General features: G+C 40.2%; 1 protein-coding gene across 1 annotated transcript in view; it reads left to right on the plus strand.

Annotated features, from left to right (window-relative positions):
• Window positions 1–16,404, plus strand: part of LOC140493870 (low choriolytic enzyme-like) — a 113,205-nt gene that overhangs the window by 23,766 nt on the left and 73,035 nt on the right. The window contains exon 5 of the mRNA XM_072592863.1: window positions 8,579–8,734. Coding sequence (XP_072448964.1) covers window positions 8,579–8,734 — 156 coding nt within the window. The remainder of the gene's footprint in view (window positions 1–8,578; window positions 8,735–16,404) is intronic.

A 16,404-nucleotide genomic window follows, 5' to 3' on the forward strand; every position in this document is an offset into this window, starting at 1 on the left:
AAGAAAGGAAGTAGGGAAATCCCCGGCAATTACAGACCAGTAGGTCTCACGTCTGTCGTCAGCAAGGTGTTAGAAAGGATTCTGAGGGATAGGATTTATGACCATCTGGAAGAGCATGGCTTGATTAAATGCAGTCAGCACGGCTTTGTGAGGGGTAGGTCATGCCTCACAAGCCTTATCGAGTTCTTTGAGGATCTGACTAGAAAAGTTGATGAGGGTCGAGCTGTGGATGTGGTGTATATGGACTTCAGCAAGGCATTTGATAAGGTTCCCTAGGGTAGGCTCATTCAGAAGGTCAGGACGAATGGGATACAGGGGAACTTAGTTGTCTGGATACAGAATTGGCTGGCCAACAGAAGACAGCGAGTGGTAGTAGAAGGAAAATATTCTGCCTGGAAGTCTGTGGGTGAATGGTGTTCCACAGGGCTCTGTCCTTGGGCCTCTACTGTTTGTAATTTTTATTAATGACTTGGATGAGGGGATTGAAGGATGGGTCAGCAAGTTTGCAGACGACACAAAGGTTGGAGGTGTCGTTGACAGTATAGAGGGCTGTTGTAGGCTGCAGCGGGACATTGACAGGATGCAGAGATGGGCTGAGAGGTGGCTAATGGAGTTCAACCTGGATAAATGCAAGGTGATGCATTTTGGAAGGTCGAATTCGAAAGCTGAGTACAGGATTAAGGATAGATTCTTATCAGTGTGGAGGAACAGAGGGATCTTGGTGTGCAAGTACATAGATCCCTTAAAATGGCCACCCGAGTGGACAGGGTCTGTTAAGAAAGCATATGGTGTTTTGGCTTTCATTAACAGGGGGATTGAGTTTAAGAGTCGTGAGATCTTGTTGTACCTCTATAAAACTTTGGTTAGACCGCACTTGGAATACTGCGTCCAGTTCTGGTCGCCCTATTATAGGAAAGATGTGGATGCTTTGGAGAGGGTTCAGAGGAGGTCTACCAGGATGCTGCCTGGACTGGAGGGCTTATCTTATGAAGAGAGGTTGACTGAGCTTGGACTTTTTCATTGGAGAAAAGGTGGAGGAGAGGGGACCTAATTGAGGTATACAAGATAATGAGAGGCATAGATAGAGTCAATAGCCAGAGACTATTTCCCAGGGCAGAAATGACTAAGGTCATAGTTTTAAGCTGGTTGGAGGAAAGTATAGAGGGGATGTCAGAGTCGGGTTCTTTACACAGAGAGTTGTGAGAGCATGGAATGCGTTGCCAGCAGCAGTTGTGGAAGCAAGGCCATTGGGGACATTTAAGAGACTACTGGACATGCTTAGGGTCACAGAAATTTGGGGGTGCTTACATGAGGATCAGTGGTCGGCACAACATCGTGGGCTGAAGGGCCTGTTCTGTGCTTTACTATTCTATGTCCTACTTTGAATCTTATGGAGTTGTGGTCACTATCACCCAAATACTCTCCCGTTCACGTCCACCACTTCCTCAGCTTTGTTCATTAAAATTAGTCCAACACTTACTTCCCTGTCTCTTGTAAGACGTTATATGTGCTGGCTTTAAAAAAAACTCTCAGCGTCAAACAGCATGGAGAACAGACCTTTCAGTCCAACCAGTCCATTCTGAACATAATTCCAAATTAAACTAGTCCCACTTGCCTGCTCCTAGTCCATTTCCCTCCAACCTTTCCTACTCATGTACTTGTTTAAGTTTCTTTTAAATGTAGTAAATGTGCTTGCATCCACCACTTCTTCAGGAAGTTCATTCCACACGCGAACCACCACCCTCGGTGTAAAAGAAATTTGCCCTTCACGTCTTGAAGTCACCAATCTTAGGGAAAAGACAACTACTATTAACCCTATTTATACACTTTATGATTTTATAAACTTCTATGAAGGTCACCTCTCAACGGTGAAAGAAGTCCCTGCCTTTCTTTATTGTTCATACCTTCCATACCTGGCAACATCCTGGTAAATCTCTTCTGAACCCTCTCTAGCTTAACAATACCCTTCCTACAGAGTGACCAGAAGAGACCTCAATGTTCTGTACAACTTCACCATGACTTCCCAACTCCTATACTCAAAGCACCGAGGCATGTAGGTAAGCATGCTGAATGTCTTTTTAACCATTTCTACCTTATGTGATGCAAACTTCAAAGATTTAATGAGCCTGAACCCCTAGGTCGCTGTTCTACAACAGTACCATTAACTGTATAATTCTTGCTCCCTGTTTATTTTAACAAAACTCCACATTTATCCAAATTGAACTCCATCTGCCATTTTTCAGCCCATTGATCCATTTGATCAAGACCCCTTTGTAATCTTAGAAAATCTTCTTCATTGTCATCTGGTGTCATCTGCAAACTAGCTAACCATGCCTGTGTTCTCATCCAAATCATTTATGTAAATGACAAAACAAAAAAGGACCCAAAATTGATCGCCTTGCAACACCACTGGCTTCCAATCTGAAAAGCAACCTCTCCACCACCACTCTGTCTCCTGATGTTATATCCAATTGGCAAACTTGCACTGAATCCCATATGATCTAATTACATAAATTAGACTTCCATGAGGAGCCTTGTCAAAGGCTTTACTAAAGTCCAAGTAAACTATGTTTAGTGCTGTGCCCTCAATCTTTTTGGGAGCCCTCCTCAAAATCTCAAAGTTGTGAGACATGATTTTCCTCACACAAAACCATGCTGACTGTCACTAATCAATTTTTGCCTCTCTAAATGTTTATAAATCCTATCTTTTAGAATTACCTCCAACAACTTAGCACAACCAAAATTAGACTTACAGGTTTATTGTTCGCTAGTTTCTCTTTACAACCCATAGTGTTAGCTAAATTGCCCGTAGTGTTAGGTAAGGGGTAAAGGTAGGGGTATGGGTGGGTTGCGCTTCGGCGGGGCGGTGTGGACTTGTTGGGCCGAAGGGCCTGTTTCCACACTGTAAGTAATCTAATCTAATCTAACCCTTATTAAACAAAAGCACATTAGGCACCTCCATTCATCAGGCACATCACCTGTAGTTGTAATGATACAAATATTTTTCCAAGGGGCCCCACAATTACCTCCCTTACTTCCCACAGCTTTCCGTGATACATTAGATCAGGTCCTGGAGATTTATCCACCTTTTATATCTCCAAATCCTCCAAAATCACCTCTTCTGTAATGTGAACTATTTTTAAAACATCAAAATTTATTTCCGAGTTCATTTAAAAGCTCTATCACCTCCTGGGGTTCAGCACAAAGGCAACCTCTTTGATTTTTAAGGGGCTCTATTCTCTCTCTGGTTACCCTCTTGCTCCTAATATTCTTGTAGAATCACTTTGGATTATCCTGCACCTTATCTGCCAATGCTATTTCATATCCCCTCTTTTTCTTTTCCTGATTTTCTTCTTAAGAATACCTGACACTGTTTATACTGTTCAAGGGATTCATTTGAATCCAATTGTCTACATCTAATATAAAGATTCTCTTATTCTTGACTAGAACATCCATCTTTATTCATCCATTGCTCCTTAATCTTACCAGTTTTCCTCCTCACTTTAACAGGAACATAACACCTCAGTTAACATAGTTTTACCTGTGAACAGTCTACTCCAATCAACTTTTCCATAACCATTTTAAACTAATTTAATTATGATTGCTAGACCCACAGTGTTCCCGTACTTTCACTTCTGTCACCTGCCCTGCCTAAATGCCCAAAAGAAGGCCAAATTTGCTCCTTGTCTAGTAAGAACATTCACATATTGCTAGAAATAAATTTTTTTGAATGCATTTGACAAATACTTCACCATCTAAACCTTTAAACACTATAGAAGTCCCAGTCAGTGTTTAGAAAATTTAAATTTCCCATTATTACAACCTTATTTTGCTTACATGTATCTGAGATCTCTCTGCATATTTGTTTCTCAATTTCTCTCTAACTTTTGGGGGCTATAGTACAACCCCATCAAGGTGATCTTTCTTATTTCTAATTTACACCCATGTGTTTTCACTGTAGATTTTTTCAGAAATATCTTGTCTGTTACAGTATCTGACATTTTTAAGAATTCATATGCCCTCCAAACCTTTCACACCAAATGCCCATTTAAAAATTGGAAGTTGAAATCCTTTACTATTACTGTCCTATTATTTTTACATTGAAATTTGCCCTTCTGTCACTTCCTGATTGTTTGTTTGGGTGTGATTGCTGCATCTTTGTTTTTAGGTTCTACTGATATGGCCTTAATTGAGGAGCCTTTCAATTATATCATCTGTTCTTATTGCAATAATTGACTCCTTGATCAGTATTATAACACCACCACTTCTGTTACACCATTCCCTATCTCACCTGAAGAATAAACTGGAATATTGAGCTGTCAGTCATCTCCCTTTTGAACTGTGTCTCAGTGATAACAATAAAATCATATTGCCATGTGTTAATCCAATACTTCTTACTCATCAGCATTACTTGCAAACCTCCTTGCATTAAAATCATTACTATCCAATCTTGGCTAACTCCTTGGTGTCTTAATTTTACTATACACTTTGACTGCCAGTCTAACTTAAAGTTTCTTCCACATTTGCATGTGCATTACCAACTATTGTACCTATACTTTGTCTAATTCCCCAAAGTAGTTTAAATCCTACCAATAGCATTAACTCAAGTCCCACCAGAGATGTAATAACATCTGAACTGGTTGATTGGAAAATGTGGAGTGCCTGAGTTAAGTGCTTCATGGAATCAAAAAATACAGGAACAGAAAGTGGTCTTTGGTTGTTTGCTTTTGTCTAAACTTGTCAACATCCAAAAATAGATTCTTCCTGTGCTACTTTTAAGCAACCTCCCTTTCCCTTTTAAGCTTGCCCCCACACAGTCTGTACCTTTTGTAGGACTACTTGTGTTTATATTGCACTTCCTCCTTTTTATTTATCAAATTCTTGATATCCCTTGATATCTGAGGTTCCCTGGACTTACTGCCCTTGCTCTTCACTCTTAGGAACATGCTGGCCTTATATTCTCACTATATTACTTTTAAGATATTCCCACTTTCAAAAATGCAGACTTGCTTGCTCTTGGTCTATGTTTGCCAAATTCTGTGTAATGATATTGCAAACAGCCTTTTTTTCCCACCATTCCCCCCCTAAAAATTTAGAAACTTCACTTCTGCACTATCCTTATCCCTTTCCATAATTATGGAACTCAGTTGTGGTCACAATCTCCAAAATGCTTGTCCATTGAAATATCAACCATTCGACCGGCTTCACTCCCTGTGATTAGGTCTAGCATTGCTCCATCACAAATAGAATTATCTACATACTGGCATAAAAAGCTATCCTGGGTGTACTTTAAAATTCCCATCCCACGTAATTCTTTCACATGCAGATAATCCCAGTCAGTGTTACAAACTTGAAATCCTCTGCAATTATAACTCTTTCTCTCTCATTTTTCTGTGATCTGCCTACATAGCTGCACCTCTATCTACCTCTGACTGTTGGGAGGTCTGTAGTATAATCCCAAACAAGATAATCACCCTATCTTTCTAAACTCTTCCTAAATGGCCTGATTTGAAGGCTCTTCTAGGACATCCATCCTCAATACTGCTGTGATGGGTTTTTTTGTCAATATTGCAATGCCCCCATCTCTCTTACTTTCTAACACCTCCCCCCCCAATCACATCTTGATACCATCACATCTAAAACTGTCAGTCCAGTCCTGTCCTTCGACTAGGTCTCTGATTACAACAATCATATTCCCACATACTAATCAATGTTGTAAGATCATTCATCTTACCAGTCAAGTTCCTTGAATTAAAATAGATGCCATTTAGCTTTCTGCACCTCCCATATGCCTTATCCTGCCCATGTCTTCTTTGCCTACTGATTGTCCTTGCATTCCTTCTATATCTGATTGGACCTTGCTCCTGATTTTACATATACTGTGTGCCCTACTCCCCTGCCAAATGAGTTTAAAACGATCCCAGCAGCATGAGCAAACCTCCCAGCAAGGATATTGGATGCAGTCTGGTTCAGATGCAACCTATCCATTTTGTATAGGTCCAACCAATGCCACAAGCTGACCCAATGATCCAAAAATCTAAAGCCCTCCCGCCTATATCATCCCTTCCTACTCCTGTACTCAGTAGTGCATGGCACCAGAGGTAATCTGTAAATTATAACCTTAGTAGTCTTCCACTATTTTTACTGTCTAACTCTTGCAATTCCTGGTGCAGGAACTTATTTCTCTTTTTATCCATGTCAATGCTACCGACATTTACCACGGCTACTGGCTGTTCACCATCCTCCTTCAGAATGTCCTGCAATTGTTCTGAGACGTTCTCAACCTTGGCACCAGGGAAGCAATGTTGTGGAGAAAATATAGAGAACCACTAGGAGACGCAGAAAGTTCTTCAAGAAGTAGGTCTTTTATTTGCAAACAAAAAAACTATGACACTGAGAAAGCAGATTCTCGAATGCCCCTGAACCTCAAGGTCCATGGATTTTTGTATTTTTTTTAATCATGTTTCTGTTAGCTTATCAGCATGTCTAACTATATTAATCAAAGTACCTCACTCTAGCTACACAATAATCCAGTGGTGTTAATTCCCATTATCTCTTTAGTTGTACATTCAACTTAATGTTATTCTAATGTCATGGTTAGATATTTATTGCTAACTCTTCTACAGCGAGCTTCCATTCCAGACTAACCTGTCATGATAGATATTTAGCTATTTCATCTGTTACAATAGTCTCCTGTCTCAAGCTGACTCTACTAACTATTAAGTAGATATTTTAATGTCATGTCCCAAATATTTATAGTCCCAATCCTGTCATAATAACACTTAACAGAGAAACTTGCTTTGTTACTTGTGTTATCTCATCTCACCATAGTGACCTTTCAGCCTTAACCTTACTCTGCTAATTGGTGTAAGAGCATTCCACTATTCTTATCCCATCTTTCCTTCCACAGACCACAGACCAGTGGTCTTCATGCTTTAAACTTTCCCATGCTTTCATGTTCTTTATTTTCCATAACAACAGACCACTTGAGAGTCCGGTTTGCTGCTGCAGAACCACTAGTCAATTTCCCTCACAATTGAGTCTTCTATCACTAAAGTCCTGACAGTCTTTTTCCTCCTCTGCTGTGCATTAGAGCCAACTGTGGTGCCACCAACTTGGTGTTGCTGTTTTTCCTGAGAGGCCATTCTCCCCTGCCCTCCCAAAACAACATCCAAAATGAAATCTATTTGAGAGGGAATGGCCACAGTGAACTGCCTGCCCATGCTTACCAGTCTTCCCAGTAGTCACCCAAAACTTTCCTGTCTTTGTAATCCATATTTGTGGTGTGAACAGCTTGTTAAATGTGCTGTCCATGAAGTTCTCAGCATCATGGAAGCTCCATAGTGAGTCCATTCGCAGCTCCAGCAACTCTGTGCAGCTAAACACATTTCCTGCATACATGGTCACCATGGTTGCTAGAAGTGTCCCAGGTTTCATATAATGCAGGAGGAGCATTTCATGGGGGTGAGTTTTCCTGCCATTATGAAACTCATCAACTAAAGACAATTACACAAACGTACCCACTATCCAAAACAGATTTGTCTCTCACTCAGTGTCTCTCTATTCTTAAATTGCAAACAACAAAAATCAGGACTTCACACTCTGTCTCCATCCTATTACTACGCACTCAGCATCTAAAGTTAGTTCCTAAGCTGGTAATCCTCTTGCCTTACCTCACGTTTTTAACCATGATGTCACTTCACTTCACTTGCCTGGTCTGGCCTACATGTGACTCCACAACCACAGCAACGTGATTGACTCTCGATTGCCCTATGGGCAATAAATTCTGACCTAGCTAGCAATACCCTCATTCAATGAATAAATTTTTTAAAAAAATGAAACGTATGGTGGATGGATTACTTTCCAGAGTGGACGTTAAGTAAACCTTCTTGTCTGGTGAGGTTTCCAATGTGGCGTGAACTAGGAAGATATGTTGTCCTTGTCAGGGGTTGGGGGAGGGGAGTATTGTTGTGGGGAATGAGTGATGGATAAATGTTGTTGGGGATGGGTGGGTTGAGACTCTGCAGTTTCTGATGTTGAAGACCATTTATCTCAACATAGTCCTTAAAGAGTGTGGCTTTGCTGGAATTACCTCAACACTTGCCTCATGCCTGTGTTCATCGCTGGATTTAAAATTGAGCCAGGATCAGAAGGGGCAAAGACTCCAGTGTCAAATGTAAATGAGTAGTTCAAATCTCAGTCTGCAGCAGGTGCATCTTACTCCACTACTAACCAAAGGATCTGGACTACTCATGAAGTGATAACTACTGAATAATGAATGAGTGTGTCAACAGATTTTTTTTGAAGTCAAAAACAATTTGTGCTTTTAATGTCAGTATTTAAACTGAAAAAGAATTTAACCTGCAATATATTTTGTTTCCATTTTGGAGTTAACAAAATAAACAGATTTGATGGCTTTCACTGAGATGGCATTAATTTGAAGTTTGGAACAATTTACTATTTTGACAGTAATCTAATAGTTTTATTAGTTAGCTTGGGTAAAAGTATTAAATGTTCATATAAATATTTTTACACCTGTATTACTTTTAAATAATACCTTGCTTTTTTCACTTTGCAGTAAAAAGTACAGGAAGTAAAATAATTGAACATGGCGACATTCTCGTTGACAATTCCAGAAATGCTATGATATGTAACAATTCACCAAGAAGCTGTTTATGGCCACGTGCAAAAGATGGAAATGTTTACGTCCCATATAAGCTCGGTCGTGAATACAGTAAGCAACTTTCATTAATATTTGTTCTTGATAAGAAAACATGACAACTATAAGAGCCTGTTGTGGATCTTGGGGCATTTGTGTTTTTTAATCTTATGAAGCAGCTTCACAAAGTGTTTCTATCAAAATTCAGTTAAGCCAATGTGTACCTAAACCATGCAGATTCAATAAGCTCCAAGCTTTGAGTCCTACCATGTAGATAATTATACCTGGAATAGTGGTAATGAATATACACGTTCCTTTTGTATCCGTGGTTCTATTTTACATACTTTTCATGGGATCATTGCATCAATAATGAGGCTAATATTTACTGCTCATCCTTAATTGCCATTAAGAGGTGAATTACCAGCATGTACCCCTGAAGTTCATGTGGTTCTGGTACACCCACATTCGGAAGGGAATATTCAGCTTAAATGATTGTGAAGGAATACGAATACAGTTCCAACTCAGAATGTCAGCTAGATTGGATGGGAAATTGTAGCAACTGGTCATCTCACTCTTCTGCTGTCCATGTCCTACTCAGTGGTAGCTGTTATGGGTTTGGAAGGTGCTGCTGAAGGAGGCTTAGTGAACAATTGCAATACATCTTGTAGTTATCATGTTTTGCTGAAATTATCGACCAGTGGTGGAAGCAATGAATGCTTAAGGTGGTGGATAGGATGCTAGTTAAATAGGCTGCTTTGTCATGGATGCATTTAAACATCTTGAGTGCTTTTGGGGTGGTACTTGTCCAGGCAAGTGGCAAATATTCCTTCACGTTCCTGATTTGTGCCTTGTCAACATTAGACACGTTTTGGGATGTTAAAATGAGTTATTGATAGTAGAACTCCCTGCCTCTGACCTGGTTTTGTATCCAGTGAGGTCTGCAAATGCTGGAGATCAAAGTTGAGAGTAAGTTGCTGGAAGGCCTGAAACGTCAATTTTCCTGCTCCTCTGTTGCTGCCTGACCTGCTGTGCTTTTCCAGCAACACACTGGTTTTGTAGCCACAGTATATGGTTAGTCCAGTTAACAATGATTAATTAGTAGCCATCAGGATATTGATAATGTAGGATTTAGCTATGGTAATGTCATTGAACGTCAAGAGGATATGGTTAGATTTCTCTTGTTGGACATGGTCATTGCCTGCCTCTTGTATGGTGGAAATGTTACTTGCCCAAGCTTGAAGGTTGCAGTGACTTAGTTTCAAAACCAGACACCAGCTCTCATCTCTGGTGTCCTTCTTCCTCTGGCTGTAGATCTCTCTGGGTCTTTTGCTGCAAAGATGTTTGATATGAAGAAAGGTACCTTTGATAGAGAGTGTAATTTGCTGGTAGCTACTCTGGTGATGGCAGTTGGTCCCTTTTTCTGGCTAACTCAAAATGCAGGCTTTTTTATACCCCAAACATTGAATCATCTCATTAGTTCAAGTTTGGCAAAAACAAATTCAATTCGCTTTTAGTATCCTGGGGCATAATTTAAACTGATTGAATTTAAACTCAAATGGTTGTGAAAACACCCGAAACTTAGGTCTTTGTTTCACAGCCAAATGTTATATTATTTTCAGTTTTCTAGTACACAGACTGCTGGTCACTCACATGATAGGTACCTGCAAGTTCAGTACAGAACCAGCTTTCACTGTCTCAAAGGCACACTACATGCCTTCAACTTCATAACATCTAGGTTTGAAATTATGCCCCTTGTACTGTAAGTGTGTCCTGTACTTTGAGAATGCTATACTAGTAAAAACATCAGCATCCAACCTGTAAAACCCTCAATATTATATTTCAGTAAGATAATCCCCCATTCTTTTAAACACTACTGAATAAGGGCATAACCTCTTTAGCTAATCTTGCTACATCAAGACTTTCATCCCAGAAATCCACCCAGTGAATCTCTTGAACTGCTTTCAATGCCAGTATATCGTTTCTTAAATATGGACACCAAAACTGTATACAGCTGTACCTGCATGCTTCCCTCCATGCCAGACTTCTTTGAAGTCTAACTCCATTTAAGTTAGAGTCTACCTTTTGGTTGTCCCCAAGTGCATGACCTCATTTTCTTACATTAAACTCCATCTGCCAAGTTTTTGCTCGCTTGTTATGCCCTCATCACCATATTCCCTCCCACATGTTTTTCCACATTGCGTTGCACTCTGCCTACTCCAGGTCATTAGTATCAATTGTAAATAATTGAAGCCTTGAGTGATTCTCATGGCACTCCATGAGTTAACTATCTTTCAAAGCCACTAAATAATAATTAATCATAACTGTCTTGTGTTTTAACCAAGCCTCAATCCCTGCTAATACATTAGCCCCAATATCATGAGCTCCTACCTTGTGCATGAACATGCCACCTAAAAGGTTATTGGATACTTTCTGGAAATCCAAAGACACTACTTAACTGATTCCCCTTTATCAACTCTCCTATTTCTTGAAAGAATTCTCAAATCTCAAATATAATTTACCTTTCACAAAACTCTGACTATTTGAATATTAAGCTTTTCTAAATGTCCTGCTGTTTTCTTCATTATAGACTTTAGTTATTTTCTCATTAACGTATGTTAGACTAATTCACCTTACGTCTCTTGCTTTGTCTCTCCTCTAGCAGGAGAAATACATTTACAGTTTTCCAATCTGCTGGAACCCTTCCAGAATCCAGCAAGCCCTGGAATATTTTGGCAATTCTTCCACTCTCTAAATATCCTTCCTTTAAAACTCTTGGATGCAGGCCCATCAGGTCCTGGCAATTTATTTACATATTTGCCTCCAGTTCTATATCAAATACTTTGTCCCTCATGATAGGAACTGTTACAACACTTTTCTTTCCCTGATATCTTTGGGATGTCTTTCAATGACGACCAGTATAAAATACCGGCTTAAGTTATCTGCCATTTCCTTGTTTCCCCATTATCACTTCTGTAGTTGCATCTGCCAGGGAGCCTTATACTTACCTTAGCCACTCTTTTTGTAAACCCACAGAAGCTCTTGCAGTTTTCTTTTATTTCTTGCCAATTTAATTTTTCCCTTTTAAATCACTTTTTAATACTACCGGTACCTAAAAAGTTCCAATTCTCTGGCCCATCACCAGATTTAACTACTTTCTATGCATTGATTTGGAAACTCTCCTTGACCACTTCAAGTCCATCCCTGCCTGGAATAAAATTTTAGCTGAGTATTATGAAATAACTGCCTAAATATTGGCCATTGCCCATCGACTGACATTTCCATTAGTCTATTTCACCATCCCACTTCAGACAACTCTTTTTTTCTGTAAAGATAATTTAAGTTGAGAATAGATTTGAGACTTGATATTCTCCCTCAGAGTTTGAAGTTCTACCATCTTGTGATCAACACGCCTAAAGAATCCTTAATAGATTTCTTATCACTTGTCTCTCATTACATGTTACTAGATTTTAAAATAACTGTCACTAGCTGGGTTCTGCAACATACTGCTCTTATTACAACAGGATATTGATCAGATGGGCCAATGGGCTGAGAAGTGGCAGATGGATTTTAATTCAGATAAATGCAAGGTGCTGCATTTTGGGAAAGCAAATCTTAGCAGGACTTATACACTTAATGGTAAGATCCTAGGGAGTGTTGATGAACAAAGAGACCTTGGAGTATAGGTTCATAGCTCCTTGAAAGTGGAGTCCCAGGTAGATAGGGAAGTCATGTTGCAGTTGTGCAGGACATTGGTTAGGCCACTGTTGGAATATTACATGCATTTCTGGTCTCCTTCCTATCGGAAAGACGTTGTGAAACTTGAAAGGGTTCAGAAAAGATTTACAAGGATGTTGCCAGGGTTGGAGGATCTGAGCTACAGGGAGAGGCTGAACAGGCTGGGGCTGTTTTCCCTGGAGTGTTGGAGGCTGAGGGGTGACCTTATAGAGGTGTACAAAATTATGAGGGGCGTAGATCGAATAAATAGACAAAGTCTTTTCCCTGGGATGGGGGAGTGCAGAACTAGAGGGCATAGGTTTCGGGTGAGAGGGGAAAGATATAAGAGAGACCTAAGGGGCAACTTTTTCACACAGAGGGTGGTACGGGTATGGAATGAGCTGCCAGAGGAAGTGGGGTGGAGGCTAGTACAATTGCAACATTTAAAAGGCATTTGGATGGGTATATCAATAGGAAGGGTTTGGAGGGATATGGACTGGGTGCTGGCAGGTGGGACTAGATTGGGTTGGGATATCTGGTCGGCATGGATGGGTTGGACCAAAGGGTCTGTTTCTATGCTGTACACGCCTATGATTCAGACTGTATTAACCTTGTCCATACATGTCCAGTTAGTATGCAGGTTAAAATCACCTGTGGCAGTTGTCGTATCTTCCTCCATGCCTCTTTCTTTTTCTCCCAGATTTGTACTTTGTACTACAATGAACTCTTTGGGACCTATAGATAACCCCACCCTTTTCTTCTTTCTCTTGCTATCCTTTATTTCTGTCCAAACCGATTCCACATCATGATCTGTTGCACTTATTCATCACTGCATTGATACCTTTCTTTAATAATAATGCTACCCAATCTTTATTTCCTTTTTTCCTCGAATATGGAGGTCTAAATCCTGCAACCATGTCTCTGTAACAGTTGACTATTTATTTATTCATCTGTTTATTATATTTGTGCAGTCAATTTATCTATTTGGTTTCAAAATACTGCATGAATTCTGATAAGGAACCTTAAACTTTGAACTGAATTTCTGCTCTCTCCAGCTTATATTTTCTGCCATATTGGCACATGAACCATTCCAAACAATTATGCTTATGTTTTTGTCTTTGTTATTGTCCAAGAAATATCTTATTTCATATTCATGCTTTAATTAATTGAGTTCTTTTTACCAAGTCCAGGATGCAAAATTGGACTTCATAATGCTAAAAGTTGTTTTCTACAGATGCTGTTTTGTTACGAAGCTGGCACATGTGCACAATCCTCTCAAGTGTTGTCTTGCTAAACGTGGTAATGCAAATGTGCTCAAAGTATGGAGAATATGTATAATTTGGAGATGCCGGTGTTGGACTGGGGTGTACAAAGTTAAAAATCACACAACACCAGGTTATAGTCCAACAGGTTTAATTGAAAGCACTAGCTTTCGGAGCAGTACTCCTTCATGACCACCTGATGAAGGAGCAACGCTCCAAAAGCTGGAAAATATGTACTTTGTGACACCGATTCTGCCATTTGTGGATGTACCACAAATCTTTTTAATCTTGCACTGATGAATGTGTTCAACAACTAGAAGAGCCTAGTGACTACTAGATTCATAAAGAACCTGCAAGGTAGTTGCTGATTTAAAAAAAATATATTTTCATGGTAAGTGAGCATCATTGACTGGGGTGGCATTCATTACTCATCTGATTGCTCAAAGGGGTTACCTTCTTGAACCATTGATGTCCATTGGTATAGATAAGCCCACAATACAGTTAGGGAGTGACAGGAATTACAACTCAATATTGAAGGAAGCTGGATAAAGATTTATCTGGATAAAGCTAGTGGCGAGTGGCTTGGTTGGAGAGGTGGGTTGCTTGCAGTGGTATTGGTTGCCCCTCTCCTTGATTCTAATGATGGAGAAATTGGAAGTGATACTGAGGGAGCCTAAGTTAATTTCTATGGTGTATCTTGTACTGTGTGATTCTACTGAGCATCAGTAATGAAGGTAATGAAATGTGGACCTGGCGCCAATCAAGCAGGCTGTTATGGATATTGTTGAGCTTTGTGTTGCTAGAGTTGCACTTATATGAGCAGGAGATGATTCCATCACATTTGAACCAAGTCGATGGTGGACAGGCTTTGAAGAATCAGGAGGAAATTTATGTGCTGTAAAAATCCTAGACTGAGCTGCTTTTTAGCCTCAGTATATTATTCATCTAGTTCAGTTTCTGGCTTGATGGTAGCCCCACGATGTTGCTCTAATTACGTTTATGCTAAGTATTTTGAGGAGTTGATTGTAATTGGTGAAGTCTAATGGGTGTTGTGCTAGAAGGTGCTAGTTGTGAATGTAAGATTTTGGGCACACCACTGGCTCTCAGACTTGTATGATGTAATTGCAGTTTATCTCTAGGTTCTGCATGTTAGGATGTAGAGCAGAGATAGGAAACAAAGTGTCAGGCTGCTTATAACAGGAGAAGGGATTCCAGTAGAAGAACCAGACTTGCAGCCTCAGAACAGGGCCAGGAATGCACTACTAGTAACTAAGAGTGACCATAACACACTTTCTTTACTTATGGGCCCATTTAACACCTCCAAGTTTATATCTTTTGCTACAGCAGAGAGGTTGTTATTGAGAGCAAATACTATTAATGTTCAAAGCGGGGAGTTCATTTGCACTCTTAACAGGCAGCTTGAGCAAGTATTTGATTTAGGCAGCATAGCAGATTTCAGGATGTGGCTTTATCATAGAATCCCAACAACATGGAAACAGGCCCTTTGGCTCAGCAGGTCCATGCAGACTCTCCAAAGAGTAACTCACCCAGACCCATTCCCTTACTCTATATTTACCCCTGACCTATTTAACCTATCACATCCGTGAGCACTATGGGCAATTTAGCATGACCATATCACAAGGTCATGCACATCTTTGAATTGATATAAAACCAGAGCTTCCAGAGGAAATCCATGCAGACACAGAACGCGCAAACTCCACACAGACAGTCGCTCAAGACTGGAATCTAACCTGGGTCCCTGGTGCTGAGAGGCAACAGTGTTAACCACTGAGCCACCATGTCAGTTTGTCTAAATGCTGACATTTCCTGCAACCGCAAAGATAACCAGTGTGACCACGCTCAGCATATGCTGCTGCAAGTCCACTTTTAACTGAAATTATGAACAACAATCCCTAGAGACCAATTGACCCCATGATCTGAAATATATTAACCATCCTTTAAAAAAGGAGGGGACATGTTAGTTGGCATATTTTCATTTTAAATCACTGCTGTTCCATCAGTCTTCTTCAGCGAGGGTGATAGCTGATATCCAGAGTCAACTAATTTACCTTTGACTCATCAATGCAAACAACTACATGTTAACAACATACACAGGCAGTTCTAAAATAGGTCAAACTCTGCAGTTCTGCCCCAGTGATGAGTAATTAAGCAACTAGCTGGAAGAGGGGCTCTGTGATTATTTCTGTCCTGCATGTAATTTGAGAACAGGTCAGTAGAGAGACATGCTGATCTATTTTTGATCTCCTTTGACTCGAGTAATCTATCTTGACATCTTTCTTTCTAGTATAAAAAAGTAATGCCATTACATTAGTAGGCAGCACAGTGGCACAGTGGTTAGCACTGCTGTCTCACAGTGCCAGAGACCCAGGTTCAATTTGCACCTCAGGCAACTGTCTGTGTGGAGTTTGCACATTCTCCCCTTGTCTGCATAGGTTTCCTCCGGCTGCTCCGGTTTCCTCCCACAGTCCAAAAATGTGCAGGTTAGGTGAATTGGCCATGCTAAATTGCCCGTAGTGTTAGGTGAAGGGGTAAATGTAGAGGAATGGGTCTGGGTGGGTTGCTCTGCAGAGGGTCGGTGTGGACTTGTTGGGCCAAAGGGCCTGCTTCCACACTGTAAGTAATCTAATCATAAAAATCACTCGATTATCCGAACCACCAAGATATGTAAAGTTTTGTTCTGTACATATGTGGAAGTGACATGGGTACAATAAAAAGGTGATTTCTTCTGATAATAGAAGACAACAGCAC

The sequence above is a fragment of the Chiloscyllium punctatum genome, chromosome 22 (assembly GCF_047496795.1).
Source record: "Chiloscyllium punctatum isolate Juve2018m chromosome 22, sChiPun1.3, whole genome shotgun sequence".
Taxonomy (NCBI): domain Eukaryota; kingdom Metazoa; phylum Chordata; class Chondrichthyes; order Orectolobiformes; family Hemiscylliidae; genus Chiloscyllium; species Chiloscyllium punctatum.